The sequence below is a fragment of the Neodiprion pinetum genome, chromosome 6 (assembly GCF_021155775.2).
Source record: "Neodiprion pinetum isolate iyNeoPine1 chromosome 6, iyNeoPine1.2, whole genome shotgun sequence".
Lineage (NCBI taxonomy): Eukaryota > Metazoa > Arthropoda > Insecta > Hymenoptera > Diprionidae > Neodiprion > Neodiprion pinetum.
In genome coordinates, this window is record NC_060237.1 from 5769396 (window position 1) to 5784417 (window position 15022).

The following is a 15022-nucleotide window of genomic DNA, read 5'->3' on the forward strand; positions in this document are numbered from 1 at the left end:
GACATAATGATCTGATGTAGAAATTAACTTTTAACAATGAAATGTCTCAACTCATAAGCCACGTCACTGATCATGGCCGAACAATACGTTGTTATATGTAATGAAATTTAAATGCAATAAGACAAAGCAAGTAAATATGTCACATCACTTCTCTGTGATGGCAGTAGCCCACTTGTTCAAGTTACAAACAAGATGATGTCACCAAAGGCATGCTTGAAGTTACCTCTAATGTTTCACAAATATACTGGAGTTTTTAGAGGTAAAATGGTGAACATGTTTAATTTCTATTATTCTTAAAGTTTTTCATATGATGATCTACGCTCATACAGGTATAATCTATTCTTAAATCATTCTTTTATATACAGTTAGTGGATTCAATTCACGCTTTACAACAGCCCAATTCCAATAGCTAATAGTTAAGGAAATAAAGTCAACACGAGTAACCCCAAAATGATTACACATATTTTTTTGTTTTTTTTTTCCTGTCTACGCTCTGGATGCAACTCAAATTTGTCAATAAATGTTAGCTAAATATATCCTATTTTTTTTCTTTTAAATATATTTTTTATACACTATATCCTTTGAATATATTCTGTAAAAAGGGAGTAGATCCAATGTATGTACGAAAATGTTATATCTCAACACACATCTCTGGAATTCTTATATCCAACATGCACAATCTGCAAATGAAATTTTCATATATTGTTCAACTAGTACGTCTTGGCTTGTTATTCTCAATTTCTCCACGAAGTTATTCAACAAGTAAATATATTGATAGAAATCACTATTGCGCTTAATTGCCGCTTTTCAGTTTCCTATAACACAGAATTCAACAACAATTATATATTATTTAGCAATGCACAACCCAAACACGCTGTTAACATTAAAAGGTGAAAGATCTACCTTGTAGTCACTAACTTAGTAATTATAGCATGTAGAAGATAGATACTAACTAATTCTGATTGTATTTAAGAAAGATTCAGTTTTCAGATCCTTAAAATACCAATGGCTGAAGTGCAATACCGATTTTGGCATGTCTCAAAAGCAAAAAGATCAATTATTGGTAGTAAGAACTTCTAAATTGAATTTGAGACTAGCAGGATTATCATCTTTGCTCGAAAATAAATAATAGCACCCTTAGACAAGGTGTGTAATGCAACAGATGCTTTTTTACATTGATCACCTAATGGGAAAAAGTCAATTGCAAAATAGGAACGGGACGGCTGAGAAATTATAGGTTAGAATTATCGAAGTCGATTGATTATTTGCTGTTGCGCCTTAATTTTGATTGCTTATCGTTACACTTACTTATAAAACTACGTACATGTATGTTTATATTTACACGAAAAATTCAATTGTAATATCATCAACAAATGTTGCAAGCATTATGTACGCAATATTGAAAAATAATATTCTACCTGTTATTTTTTTTCTTCTTTGCTAATATCATCTAAATACAGGGACCACATGGTCACTCGTCATTGCAATGTCAATTATTGGTTTAAAAAGTAACGAGAGGACCATCTTTCGTTTGTACTTTTCATTTTTCCTTGATTCAAATGTACACCCATTCAATATTAATGAACTCTTTTATTTTATTTTAAAGCCGGATGATATTCTCAATATCGGAAAAGCACATGGTATTTTAGGATACGCGGAGTTGAATCTTTTTTAATCTACAGTTACCAAACGTCAGTGGTCAGCTGCATATTGTGCGACTTGGCAAATGATGAACTATCTAATCGTTACGATTTATCAGCACTGCAGCACTTGGAACAGTCAAAGCAGCCGGTGTGCTATCTTTTGATGGACCAGGATGTTCTGTTACTGTTTCCAGCTGTTCCTTGGTCGAGTTGACTTTGGAGATCCCTCACTGTTTCTTGAAGACGTCTTTTTTCTTCCAGCAAAACGCTGACGTCTTCTTGGGCAGCATTCAGACATGAACGCAAAACTTCTGATTCTTCTTTGGTACGACGCAATTTGGAATTTTCTGCGGATAAGCGCTCGAACATAGCCAGTCTACGCTTCAATTCTTCATTATCAGACTTAAGTTGTTGGGTGAATTGCCGCAAACTGGTCAACTCCGATTCGGTTTCTATCTCTTTGGCGCTTTGAATATTCCCATTCGATATCGTAGCTGCCGAGCTGCTTTCCACTAGAGTACCAACTGTTGGATGGAATGTCCGGTTTATAACGAAAAGCAACTAATAGCTACAAAAAACACACTGACCCAGCACAGCTATTATACTAAAGTCTCGTATGCCATGCTTGCTCTATCACTGCTTTTTAAAACAATTTCGTGCTAGAGAATATTTTTCAGTGAATTTCTTCAAGTCCTGTGCAATAATAGTTAAATTCTCCTTCGATTTAGAAAATAAGTTTGAAATTTTGACAGCTATCCAAAAGCTGATGAAAGTCCTCGGCAAATAGCTAGAGTATCGCGATTTTAACTGTTGTATTATCGTTCAATCTGCACTAATTTTTTGCTGCCATTCGATCCCAGATGACCGAAAAACAAGGACTTTATTATTATTGCTAAATTTCGCAAAAGGTGATGACATAAAACAACATGCACTAGAATATTCAGATAGCAGCAAAAGTTTGAATACGACCCAACAATGCTGCTGAATTTGTGCCGAAGAAAGCTCTACATCTAAATAGCTATAAATTGCTAAATGTGTGTTTTTCCAATGCTCACATTCGAGAGGCCTTCTGAGTGCACAGGACAATAATGCAACATTTATTACCAATAACTGCAAATGAAAATGCCACTTGATATGGCGAATATGGCAGAGAAGATCACTATTTGTCATAGTTCGCATGGTTACAATAATATATACATATCAGTTTCAGAGGTTCCAAAATTAACTTACTTTTACACTATTACATGTAATACATAAACAATGTGAAAACACGTATGAATACTGTTTCAACATAAAACCACGACGTAAATGAGAGCTAAGATTTAGAATTGAATTGAAATTAAGAGTGAATGCTACCTTCACACCTTGTTTAAGAAAAGTTTTAGTAATTACTGGACCGTCATTACCACTATATGCTCAAGGGCTTTCACGACAAGTAGACACTAATGAAAATTCAAAGTCTTTTCTCTCAACTTACCAATAGGTTCAATATGGAAGACTCCACTGATGTCCCGCGAGATTCTCAGTCTAGAGATATCCAAATCTATTGGAATCGGTCCAGGTGATGTTATGTTATTTGGTGGACGATCTTCGTTTAGATGCAACGAGATATTTTCCAAGTATATCTGAGTAACGTAAAATGGAAATCCTTAGTATTTGGCAAGCTAAAACCAAGTGGTCAATTTACCTGCATGGATATTGGCTTTGGTATAACTTCGTCCTCTGCCAAGTCAGTCAGGCCAGTAACTGAGCTCATGGATAACGTCAGTGGAACATCCGCCACTTTAACTTCTAATCTATCTTCGAACAATGCCATCACGTTTGCTTTGTCCTGCATATCTATATTGTCACTAGATACTTGAGGTTCCAAAGGTGCATTTCGATCCTTTGAGGATCGTCTGCTGCTTCCGCTGGTACTTTGACTGGCTCGTGAAAGTCTGCGATAGTCTTCTTTATTTTTCAAACCGTGTTCCAATCGAACTTTTATACGTGATCTACAGTCAGAATCACAGGGTAATTCAATCCATCCCCGAGACCGAGAGCTGAACTTGGTCTGTTTGATAAAATACATTAATAGCAGAACTATCGGAATATCCTTTGAAGTAGGTAAAATTACGCTACCAAGTCCTAGTTTCTTAAAAACCTCAAAAACCTTATCGTATCGCGCGTATAATTCAAATAATTCTTTATCAGAGCTGATTATAGCAGTCCTTGACAAGATTTCAAAATACTTCAGTAATTGATGATTTTAAAAAATTTACAAACAAGCATATTATTTATCTTACGACAATTACATACAAGGTACAATACACTAAATGGGGGGAGATTAAACAAACGATGTTTCCTTTGTATGTATGTACATTGTAGGTAAATCAATCTCTGCAAATTCGTATTCAACAACTTGAGACAAATTTAAAAAGTAAGGGAAACCCATGCAAATTATTATTCGCCTCTGCAATGTTATTTGCTCAGCCAGGGAACTGACATGCAATTATTATACAAGCTATATAGCCCATATGTGGTGTGAGTTTGCGGAATAAGCTTGTGCCTCTTGTTGTAATGAGCACTACTATGGTTACATGCCAATCCATGAAGCATGCCGACCTAACGATTACTATGGGCCATTTTTAACAATAATTGTGATAATTTTGATTCTCTACTAATTATCAGTGTCAACTGAAATATTTAAATATGATACGGATAACAATGAACTTCCGAAAAGTCGTTAATGAACCTTTGAAATTAAATAGATTTTCTAACACTGTAAAGCACTTCTTCGATGCCTAAGACGTATAACTGAGGCTTTCTTTTGTGTTATAATTATAGCAAAAGTATGAGATAAGTGAATAGTGATTATTAGATCAGTGAGTCGTTATCAGTTTGCGGTGGACTACCATGTACAATAGACTCCTGATTCTAATTAAGATATATTAATCTGTAAAACCGTTCTACCACATGCAATATTGCTTATATGCTTAAGGTAGGTAAAAATATAAAATGATTTGCCAATACCTTTCTCTTGGCCTGCCACAAGTGCCACACAAAAACATTCACAAGAGAGGGAGAGACGCGGGAGAAGGCATGCAAAAAAGTCAAGAGACAAAAATTTGTATAAATATATATGTATGGTCTTATAAATTAGTATTAGTTTGATTTGACGCAAACATTACCACATAACTACTTTGAAAATTATTTCAAAATGCAACGGTATATCATGTAGGAACGGATACACCAATGCATGCACTCGACTAAACGAATCTTCCAATTCAGACTCATTTTTCGGAATTATCACACAATTTGTAGTCAAAGCAGTTATGTAGTTCCGAAGTAGATGTAGAATGAATGTTATTTGAACAAGCTCGAGTATAAAAAGTTGTTTGGCTAGTGACATGTACCTTCCCATTGCGTTAGTTTGTAAAGCTCTTAGTATAAGAGAATTGATTTTTGTAAATAACTGGAAAAAAACTGTACCTGTTTTATAACGGTTTAATTGCAATTATAATTACAAGAAATAGTCTCACCTGAAATTCATCCCATGGTATCGACGGGCATTCCTCGCTACCTACATTCAACACTTGAACTTTGATTGCCGACGCGAAACCAGATGACTGCTGGATAAATTCTACTTTTGAAAGTTTGAACGTGGCAATGGAGACCTGTGTAAATCACAATTATATCTTTGTGAGAATGTGTAATTTTTTATAAAAAGCAATAAGTACCGAAGCTCAAAGAGACATCTATGCAATATCGAACACAGTGCAGGAAATTGGGTGAAAAACATAACTCTGATACAATGTAACACGAATAGAAAATGTAATTTACCAGATCTCTTCTTCTGCATACACTATCCATGGAACGTTCACTCTGCGTATCCGGAGTTTCCTCTACGACTTCACTTGCTTCTTCAACGGTAGTGATTCGAATTGTATTGTCCACGGCAAACGCCGCGTCGAGCCTTTCCTGTTCCTCTAAGCTAACAACAACATAGTTTTCACTATCCGAACTGACATCACTTCGCATTGAAACTGTGTCGCTACTTCCATCTTCTGGTGAAGGTTTCAGGGCAGAATCAATTGAAGTCATTAAATTGCTGAATCCTTTTTTCATCGATGAGAATCCAGCATTAAAATTATTTGGCATAAATGGTGGGGTAGAAGCGATTAGTATGGGTTTAGGCAGTGGCTGTTCGGTCTGCGCCTCGGTTTTCCGACGATCGTGAACTCGGAAACTCGTAGCTATTGGTTGGGCTTCAATTGATATAAGTTGTTGTGCAATGGGTACGGAATGAGGCTTGATAGATTCAGTACCATTTTGTTTAAAGGTAACTACAGGTTGCGTGACAATATCAGTTCGTGGAAAGTCCATGGATAAAGATGAGGAGACTTCGCTTTGCGGAGTTTCCACATCATTCGACGTGTTCATTCGTTTAGCGCTAAAATCCACTCTATGATTCACAGCGCTATTCTGCCACGGACCAGATCCGCCGAGATCATCCGCTATACTGGATGAGTCGGGAACAACGGATTCCAAATCTCCCCCAGAGTTTTCTTTTCCAGGTGTTTGTGACGGCATTACGAAAGTAACCTCTAGTTGCGGTATCAGCGCGCCAATAACTAACGATCCTCCCGACTCTACTTTTAATATCTTATTTGAATCGACTGCTAAAAACGTTGCCATTTCGGACACAATCTCAGCCAGTCTCAACAGGAACAGGTATTGATAATGATTAATTTGTACGCTAACTAAATTGCTGATATAAGCAAGTCCATGAATATCTGCAGTGGGAGGAGCTTCAACATCAGGTGACGATTTCACTTTCATGTGTAACCAAAGCGTAAGAGGAAACGCATCCAGGAATGGAACTGCCCGATTCTGACCAACGGCTCTAGCACCAAGAAAATCACCCCAAACTGGCTCCAAGTGACAACACCAAACGTCTTTAGCTTCGATCCAGAGAAGCTCTCTACTGAGCTGACGAACCATTTCATTAATGGAATTACTACTGAAATTCTGAGGTGGATTCCTGATGCCATCCGTACCTAAACCAAATAATGGAGGATCTTAGCTCTGATATGAAATAGCATTGATAATATAAACACGAATGCACAATATTCTGTCTAAGGAATATTGTTTGAAAGATTACGGCCCATTTCAGATTGTCGTTTTCTTCCAATTCTTTTTGCACTCGACTTAGCAGACCATCCAGACAATTTTTAAGACAGATAAATGAGAATTTAAATTTTCTAAGACACCCAAGCAAAAATTTACAATCATCATATTCCCAATTTGAATAACTGATAGTACCTGCACAGTGACGAAGGAATTTGTCGGTAACTACATGGTAGTCTCCGGGTTGACTAGGAAATTCAGCACCAAAAAACATTTGACCCATTTGAAAAGCATTCAGGCACTGGGCCAAATCTGCTCTGGAAGAACGCTCAGTCGATCTTACGTTCGTAATAGATGCTCTGGATGTTTGGATATGAAGAGACTTAGGACGATCTCTTTGATTTGGGTGGTCTTGTTGACTTTCAAATATAACCTATTCATATGTTTATTCACATTTTAATTGCATACTTGTGTGCAAACGAATTATTCTATGTGAATTGTCACATTGTGAATTGTCACATTATGAATTCGTTTCACTTTCAAATACTCACCCTGGGAAGGATTGCTTCTATTTTAACGTCAAAGTACATCAAGTTGGGTGAAGCAGGAGGAGCTTCTTCGCTTCTGTTTATCAGAGAATGATGTAGATTTAAAGCAAACGAGTTGAACCACAAACAGGAAGAAGTATCAAAGTTAATTTGAACAGGATTAAGTTGTACGTAAAATTTCGGTGGTGGCACTGGAAAAAATGCAAATTAAAGTATATCATTCCATTGTTTGTGCAAACTGTAAATTCAAAATTGGACATGATGACCTACGTGGAAATGGTATGTCTCCTGGATAGTAGTAGTAGGTGAATTCCGCATGTAGAATAGTCACGTCCTCCGGAAAGCAAAATCGGTCTCGATCCCCTAATATAAAATAAAACTATAAGGAGATCAGTGTTCACAAAATTTCTACAAGTCCCAATGACATGCTACTGAGAAATACTTTATAATGATGATTTTCAGTTGAATTCGTTCAATCAACACACGTTCGTATACGTACACATATAGAAAATGTCCTGAAAATTCTTTATTCGATTCATGTTGCTGTGTTCAACGACAGACGCCTAGAAGTTCACACAAACTATTGTAGACCTAAAACAATGACTACTGCTCTAAATTCTCAGATATTTATCATCAAGACAAGAATTTCTATCCATTGTATGATTTATACATCACACTTGCGTTGAAAAGCAACTGAAAACAGGACATCTACATAGACAATGTTTTTTGAGTTTCAGAAAACGTTATTTCATTATCTTTCAACGGGCAATACTGATGAATGTTTTTATCTAAGTGTTTCGTAATCAGCACTTTCTAAACACTCCACAAACATTAAAGGCTACCAGACAATCGTCAACATAAAACCATACTTATTACGTGTATATACTTATAATCAAAGGTGGCTAATGACTTTATTAAGATAACTTTGTACATTTCTATTATCTACTTGGGCCACTCTCTCATTATTCGTCAACATATAATAAAAATGGTAACCACTACATTTATGAACAAGCATAAGACAGCTATTTTTCAATTATACCTGCAGTATGCCTCTTCCTTGTTTGAGCTACGTATACCCAACGAAAAATATTATCAACGAAATCGTCGGAACAATAAATAGAAAATACCAAATAAATAAGTATATACTATTCTTATGTTCTTTGAAAATTGTCAAGATATATTACCTGCGATGAATTCTTTTGGCACAGGTTTCCGAGCAGACGTTGTCACCTTATAAAGCGTAAAATCGTCTATTCTAATGATCACACAAGTTGTCATAAGCTTGGCCAATTGTTCCAGCACATAATTTTTCACTGGATTACCACTGGGTTGATTCAAAGTCTTTTTTTGTTCCTGGACACTGGCAGATTGCGATTGTTGTTGGGCACTTTTTTCAAGATTATCCGAACTGCCCTTAGCGGAGTTACCTGTTTGTAGATCAGTAATTGAAGTTTTTAAAAACCACATATAAGTATTTAAAAAAATGCATGATCTCATCAGAGTAAGACAAACTGATTTTTCCTTTATAAAGCCTTTATAAAAAATTATCTATACCTATTTTGTTATCTACCTGTAACATTGGCTTGACTCCTAGTCAGAGGTGAATGCTGCGTCCTTGTCGAGTCAATGAGATCCATAAACTGGCTGCGAAAGGCATTTAAAGACTGCTGCAGCCACTGGCTGTGCGGCGTTGCCCCTTCCCTGTACTTGGCCCAATGTTTCCTGTCCGCCATAGCCAGATGATACGGATAATAATCGATTTGAAACTTGACCAAAGATACTTGGAGTGCACCACCATCGCTGAGCTCTGGATATGAAGATCTGCCAGCTGTGAACATTGAAATAAAAAAATTATGTAGTTTCATCATGAGCCAGAGAGGAAGAGAATTAGCCGTTGAAACATGAAATTATGCATCAAAACTTACGCCCTGGATCGTCGCATAAATGTAAGTCAATTCTCTGAGATAGAAAGTGATAGGAGGTTTCGACAACGTCAAATCTTGTGAAAAGTCTAGATATTGCAGTATGGGCTTGAGTCTTTGTCCTGGATTGCTGAGAAATTTGTGCTTGATACTCTGGCAAAACCTGTAAACAGGAGAAGTTTTTCAATTGGCCAAATAATAAATAGACATGTACTGTACCTCTAGCTTTCTAGCAGCTTTCGTCTTTCTCTCCAACACAGTAGCCTTTTCAACAAGTCCACCAAGAGAGTCAAGAAAGTGGAGCGCCGCTTTCAATTGGGAATCCGTTAAAACCCACAAAAGATCATCAAGTATAACAACCAGCCTACATCCCATTACAAAACAATCTGTAATACACATTCATTGTTACGAACAATTTCTGAAATATGCTTAGAAGAATTATCTCCATCTCTTATAAACAACTGAAAGTAAGAATTTTATTCCTGATCTGCTCACCAGATATTCTCTTTTTAATAGTTATTCGACACCTAGCTTGATTGGTAAGCAGCCGCAGTGGTGTTAGTTCTTTATCTTTAGTACTACAAGCCTCTATCCTAACAGTCTGCCATTCCAGTTCCTTAAATATGAGTAATTGTCCTCTATCAGGATCTTTCAGGCGTGTCATTCTGAGATCGCATCGCTGCCACTCTGGAGATTTAGACTCCACCATGATACGAGACATCTGTATAAGATTCGGTCGGTTACCATAGGACAAAAATATGATGCCAAGCAAAGAAACTGATAGATATCATCGAAAAGTTAGTACCTGAACAGAGGCAATAAACGCTGGGCTTTTGAAAGTGACAGAAACTGTATTAACAGCAACAGTCATTCCATCGATCACCTTGTGAATAAAGGAATACTTTGCAGGTCCTGCATAGGAAGATAATCCTTGAGGCGTTGACATGCTCCTCAAGTCCTCGCATGTCTCTACTTCGATATGAACCTCGTCCAAGCTCTATAATGAAACCAAATTTCAAATTCTCATTCTGTCTGAACATAGTTTTGCCTTCCATGAGAAATTCAAATAGTTTCTGCCACGCGTAAGAGGAGAAAACAAAGGGCGAAGGTAATCCCTTACCAAGAATATAGGAACACTTTTGAGCTTGGTCCATTGTATTCTAAAAGTGACTCTATTGCACCAGGCGCTTGTGAGTCGCAACCAAGAAGGCAGCTCCAGTAGGTCTGTTAGTACAATTTCATCGAGTTCCAAGTTAGTGAGTTCTCCCTCACCCTTGAACGTGCTCAGATTAATTTTATCGGCGGATAAATTCTTGGTGAACCTTTGTAAAATAATGATAATAATTATAGATTATAGGATAAGAACTTTGGATGAGTTTTTTTTTTTTTTTTTTACTCAATTTCAGGGATAAAAGTTCACCAGTAATCATCAGGGATCTGAATTTTTCTGGGAATTGATACGAGTTATCGCATTGTCAAAAATAGATCTGTATTCTTGACCTGCTCTGATATTTCCGTAATCGTATACGTGATAAAACGACAATTAAGATACATGTAATGAGATTAAAAACGCATGAATGCTGAATCAAAATGCATTCGATCTTGTAGGTTTATTAAATAAGTATCACAATCTAATCGCGGGCATAAATATAATCAAAAGGACAAAGAGTGTTTTGACAGGCTGCAACGTAAGAAAAGATCGGTAGACGTGATCGAACTGCAATTAGCGTAATGACGATAAGATTGCGTCGGACAAGGGATGAGATATTTTCGAAATTCAACCTGTTCTTTATTAATGGAAATAGTATTCGCACATTTGACGTTGAAAGTCTCTAAAATAGATGTGAAATATGCCATGCGACATATGTACGTGATTATTCTCTGCTCATGTCATGGGCGGTGCGCAATATTAAAACTTGGTGACTAGAAAATATCCAAGAACATGCAGACGCAGGGGTGAATTTGTCGGATAGGAAGGAAAACAGCCAACATACCTCGACAGGTGTTTCAACAACTGGTTTTTAATTATTGACACCATTTTCGAATGGGTATTAGTAAAATTTTTCAGGATCAGTGCATTTTCACATGGTTAGATTTCGACCATTTGTAACACAGCCGACATATTTCCACGACCACCACGACGACTATCGCGCCATGCGTCACCTGACAGCCCTGCCCGCAAGATTACGGAGGTTGCGCACTCTGCCAAAAGCGCCAGAAGTCTGCGCGATCGTCGGACCCGCGACGTCATCGCGCTGCGTGTTGGGTTGCCGTTTTACCCTCATCAGGCGCAGCAGTGCACGCACAGAATATTGTTTCAATCTACTTATGCACCGCACTTGGCGAATTCGATTTTGATTAACCATAGATACATCGGCTGCCGACTGAGTAATTCTACTTCAACGTATTTACCTTCGTGTAATGAGGATTGAAATCGTAAGGGCGTATTTTTTCCTTCCCATTTCGGTCATGCCGGAATTGGTCAAAATTCATACAATCTGTTGGTTGTCGTATCGAATTTTTATGTACCGTAGTAATTTGTTTAAATCTTCGTACCAGACAAAGTCCTTCTTTAGTACATAGATAGTGCTTCTCAAAAAAGGGTAAGGGGAGGGGGGAGGGAGGCAGGAATACAAATAAACGTGATTCACTTTACGCTTGAATTATGTAAGAACAATCTATAAGTGCAAATATACGCGCACGATAAGGACCTCTAATTATAGGTAATCCAGGGTACACATGCACTCCGATGTCGCCCCGACGAAACTCGAAGCTGCTCACATAAGATCGGTTTTTATGGTGTGCATCCGCCTAATGTCCCGGTATGCCCCTTTCAGATATAGTAGATTAATTAGAAGGATGCGTATCTTTGGTACTTCAAATCAGGTAATTAGCTTATTTCAATTTGTAGGCCTGGCTATATTGTGCATATCTTATCAGCAAGTGGCTATACGATATATTTCAACATCACTACTCTACCCGCAGGCTCAAATTGAGATGAAAAAATGTATATTACGAAAATGCTTTCGCAAAATCGTGCTCACTTATTCCGATGTATTAATACGTCGAAATTCTTGTATTGAAGGCTAGCGTTTGACGATAAATATTATCTCAGGTAAAGGAAATACCATTCCTCAGACTTATACAAAATGCAGTTGCGTAAATAAAATAAATTCTTACGATCATAATAAAGAAAAATGGGCAGAAATAAATGGCATGTGGCTGTTTGCTGAAAGCTGCTTTTACACTCAGACGAAATTTATTCAAGCATACCGTACCAAGTACCAGTTCTGGATTTTCATCGCAAGTAATGATAGTCTTACACTCTGCGTATGCAAGGGATAGCATTTTCTTCACAATTAGACACTGCGTTAATCGGCGAACAAATTTTTACGCATATAAAAAAACTGGTTTTCAGATTAACCAATACTTTTCCGGGATGTAATTAAATTCCGACCGGAGAAATTCACCATTTTATTGCAACCGTATACTGAAATGATTACGATATCTTAATCTCGAGACCAAAGTAGAATAATTTCGTATGCAGATCGCAATGCCGAAGTACGTTTATTTTTTTCATCATCTTTTTTTCACGTTTCAAACCCAACATTTTCTACTGAAATTTTCGATTCTATCAAAACGTTACCTAACTTGTCTTAACATTATTACGCACGCTTGATATCCAAGTATTTGAAAAGTTCAATGTGTAAGTTACGCGAATCACTAAAATTCGCACAACTTGATTGAAATAAAAAAAAAAATAAAAAAAAACTCTACAAAGACAATTAAATCAAAAGATTCTTAACATCGTTAAAACGTACTTTTAGATAATCCACGTATGCCTTATAGATCGATATTGGTGACACAAGTAGCACGACAAGACTGAGTTGCTGGATTGCAGTTTTTTGAGTATGAAATAACATGATCTGCATGTAGAATGAAACTGGCGATTAGAATAGAGTAAAAACAAATACAGTTTCATATCCAGTCTCTTTCCAAGAAACTTTGAAACATGATCGTCAGCCTTTGCCTGTACGCTTCGAAATCAAGGTTGTCAAAATAGTCGACAGATTGTATTTCAGGACCGTTCCCCTCGATTGCAGCCTCAGCCTCCGGCAACAGAATGATTTTAACCATCAAGCAGCAGTGAAGGGCCTCGGCGCCAACCCATTCTTTGCACTCGGCCAAGAAGTGGCTTCTCCCGAAGTTACCAACGTCACAGTTAAGCTCCTCCAGGGTTCTGACAAGCCGATCATGGTACATGTTCACCAGGTGATCAAAGTGGCATATCAAAACGTTTTCCGCGGTGCTGGCGATTAGGAAATAGAGAAGATCCCTCACTGGACTGAGATGGCTGTAAGTCTGAAAATCGATGAACTTCACCGCCTCGACGTTACCTTCGCTGTCGTTACGGAACAACATGTTGTTAATCGAGAAGTCGGTGTGGCATATGGTCCCAAACTGATTAGTCGGTGGCGTGTTGATAGTATTGACGCCGTTGTCCAAAGCATTGGCTATCCGAGCGTAAAACGGATTGAGCCTCTCGTTCTCCATGACCATGTTCTTGCAATTTTTAGCCGCACGAACTATGGAGGTCCACGGATGGCTGAAGGTAACCGCCTTCTTCGCGAACTTGGCAAATACTTCGGGTTTCTTTTTTCTCAAGGCGATCCCGAGGCCGTGAAAGGTCGCCAAAGTGCGGACCGTCATCTCCGATTGAGCCCGATCCAAGCCCTTCCACCTGTTCCCACATTTGTAACCAGCTGCGACGAGGTTTTCCAGGAGTATGACGGCGTCGTCGTCGGCGGCCTTGGTCTTCAGATCATCGGGTATCCTGGCGCCGAAGAACCTGGGAAAGTGGTTGAATACCTTGGATTTCGGGATTCCGTTCTCCAGCTGAAGCATCTGATACGCCGGCAGTATCTCTTCGTAGGCGGCGACTTCCTTCGGGAACGTTACGGCGCTGTTGAAAACGTCCTGGAAGAACTCGCTCGGCAGCATCTTCGCGACGACGTTCACCACCTTCGGCGTGGCGAACTTGTTCCTCCGTACCGTCACCTTCACAGCGAGCAGCACGCTGCCGTAGTTCGAACCCGGGGGTGTCAACATCTTTGCCTCAAAGTCGTCCACCATTACATTTTCACCGTAGTCTCGTTCGAACAGGCTTTTTATGACTTTCCTCAATCGCTCGGCCGAGTTTCTCACGATTTCCTTCGCCGCGATCCACTCGTCATTGTCTTGTCTGAATAAGTAAGGATCAGTGACTAAACGCTGCCAAGAAAGTCTGACGGCAGTTAAAAAAGCACAGGATGGTTTTCTCTATGCCAGGTGACCAGCGAAAATATTCATTTCAAATGATATTGGAAAATAAAGAACGATCGAATCATTAGTCAGTGCGATCAACACATTACTGGAATTATTTCAGAAACAGGAGGAGAATCGCAACTAGGCTAAATAATAATAATAACTGATGATGAATTACTCGCTCTCCTGATGTGTCTGCACCCTTTCGACTCCCATCGTAAAAAATTCAGCGTCGTCTAATCCAATTACTCTGCACTTGAACCGGCCAATTATAGATTCCTGCGTAATTTACAATGGCTATGCAGTTATTCCAATCCCAGATATCTTAAGATACAGTCGACCTTGCCTCGAAGGTATCAAATTATCGGGTGCAATGGCCGTTGCACGTAATTCTTATACACTCCAATAAATTATAGACGTGGTGATGAGAATTCTTGGACAGTTCCAAGTGGCGTTGCACAGACCTGCCGACTGCAATCAGGCAATTGTAAAATTC

General features: G+C 38.3%; 2 protein-coding genes across 5 annotated transcripts; both read right to left on the bottom strand.

The window, feature by feature from the left end:
- Positions 1 to 405: 405 nt before the first annotated feature.
- LOC124222242 (bridge-like lipid transfer protein family member 3B) lies at positions 406 to 11387 on the bottom strand. 4 transcript variants are annotated; one of them, XM_046633020.2, is made up of 19 exons: positions 11217 to 11387; positions 10343 to 10544; positions 10028 to 10219; positions 9718 to 9943; positions 9442 to 9608; positions 9226 to 9385; positions 8871 to 9128; positions 8485 to 8727; positions 8340 to 8366; positions 7571 to 7663; positions 7304 to 7491; positions 6948 to 7185; positions 5466 to 6682; positions 5165 to 5299; positions 4656 to 4667; positions 3331 to 3696; positions 3121 to 3268; positions 2699 to 2712; positions 2018 to 2167 (listed from the first exon to the last, which is right to left on the bottom strand). In XM_046633020.2, exons 1-19 carry the CDS (start codon positions 11258 to 11260, stop codon positions 2156 to 2158), a joined length of 3942 nt encoding a protein of 1313 aa, XP_046488976.1. In that variant the 5' UTR covers positions 11261 to 11387; the 3' UTR covers positions 2018 to 2155. The 4 variants fall into 4 exon arrangements, with proteins under 4 accessions (XP_046488972.1, XP_046488974.1, XP_046488973.1 ...); XM_046633016.2 differs by lacking the exon at positions 2699 to 2712 and having other exon boundaries at positions 406 to 2167; positions 11217 to 11385; XM_046633018.2 differs by lacking the exons at positions 2699 to 2712; positions 8340 to 8366 and having other exon boundaries at positions 406 to 2167; positions 11217 to 11385.
- Positions 11388 to 12441: 1054 nt separating this feature from the next.
- Positions 12442 to 15022, bottom strand: LOC124221764 (uncharacterized). The gene is made up of 2 exons (XM_046632049.2): positions 14705 to 15022; positions 12442 to 14464 (listed from the first exon to the last, which is right to left on the bottom strand). Exons 1-2 carry the CDS (start codon positions 14740 to 14742, stop codon positions 13201 to 13203), a joined length of 1302 nt encoding a protein of 433 aa, XP_046488005.1. The 5' UTR covers positions 14743 to 15022; the 3' UTR covers positions 12442 to 13200.

Excerpts from the sequence above, each read along its gene's own strand:
- LOC124221764 (XM_046632049.2), bottom strand. The coding sequence starts at position 14,742 with ATGGGAGTCGAAAGGGTGCAGACACATCAGGAGAGCGA. Across the intron at positions 14,465-14,704 it reads CAGACACATCAGGAGAGCGA|ACAAGACAATGACGAGTGGA; the intron begins GTAATTCATCAT and ends TTACTTATTCAG.
- LOC124222242 (XM_046633016.2), bottom strand. The coding sequence starts at position 11,260 with ATGGTGTCAATAATTAAAAACCAGTTGTTGAAACACCTGTCGAG. Across the intron at positions 9,944-10,027 it reads CGTTTATTGCCTCTGTTCAG|ATGTCTCGTATCATGGTGGA; the intron begins GTACTAACTTTT and ends AATCTTATACAG. Across the intron at positions 9,609-9,717 it reads TATTAAAAAGAGAATATCTG|ATTGTTTTGTAATGGGATGT; the intron begins GTGAGCAGATCA and ends TGTGTATTACAG.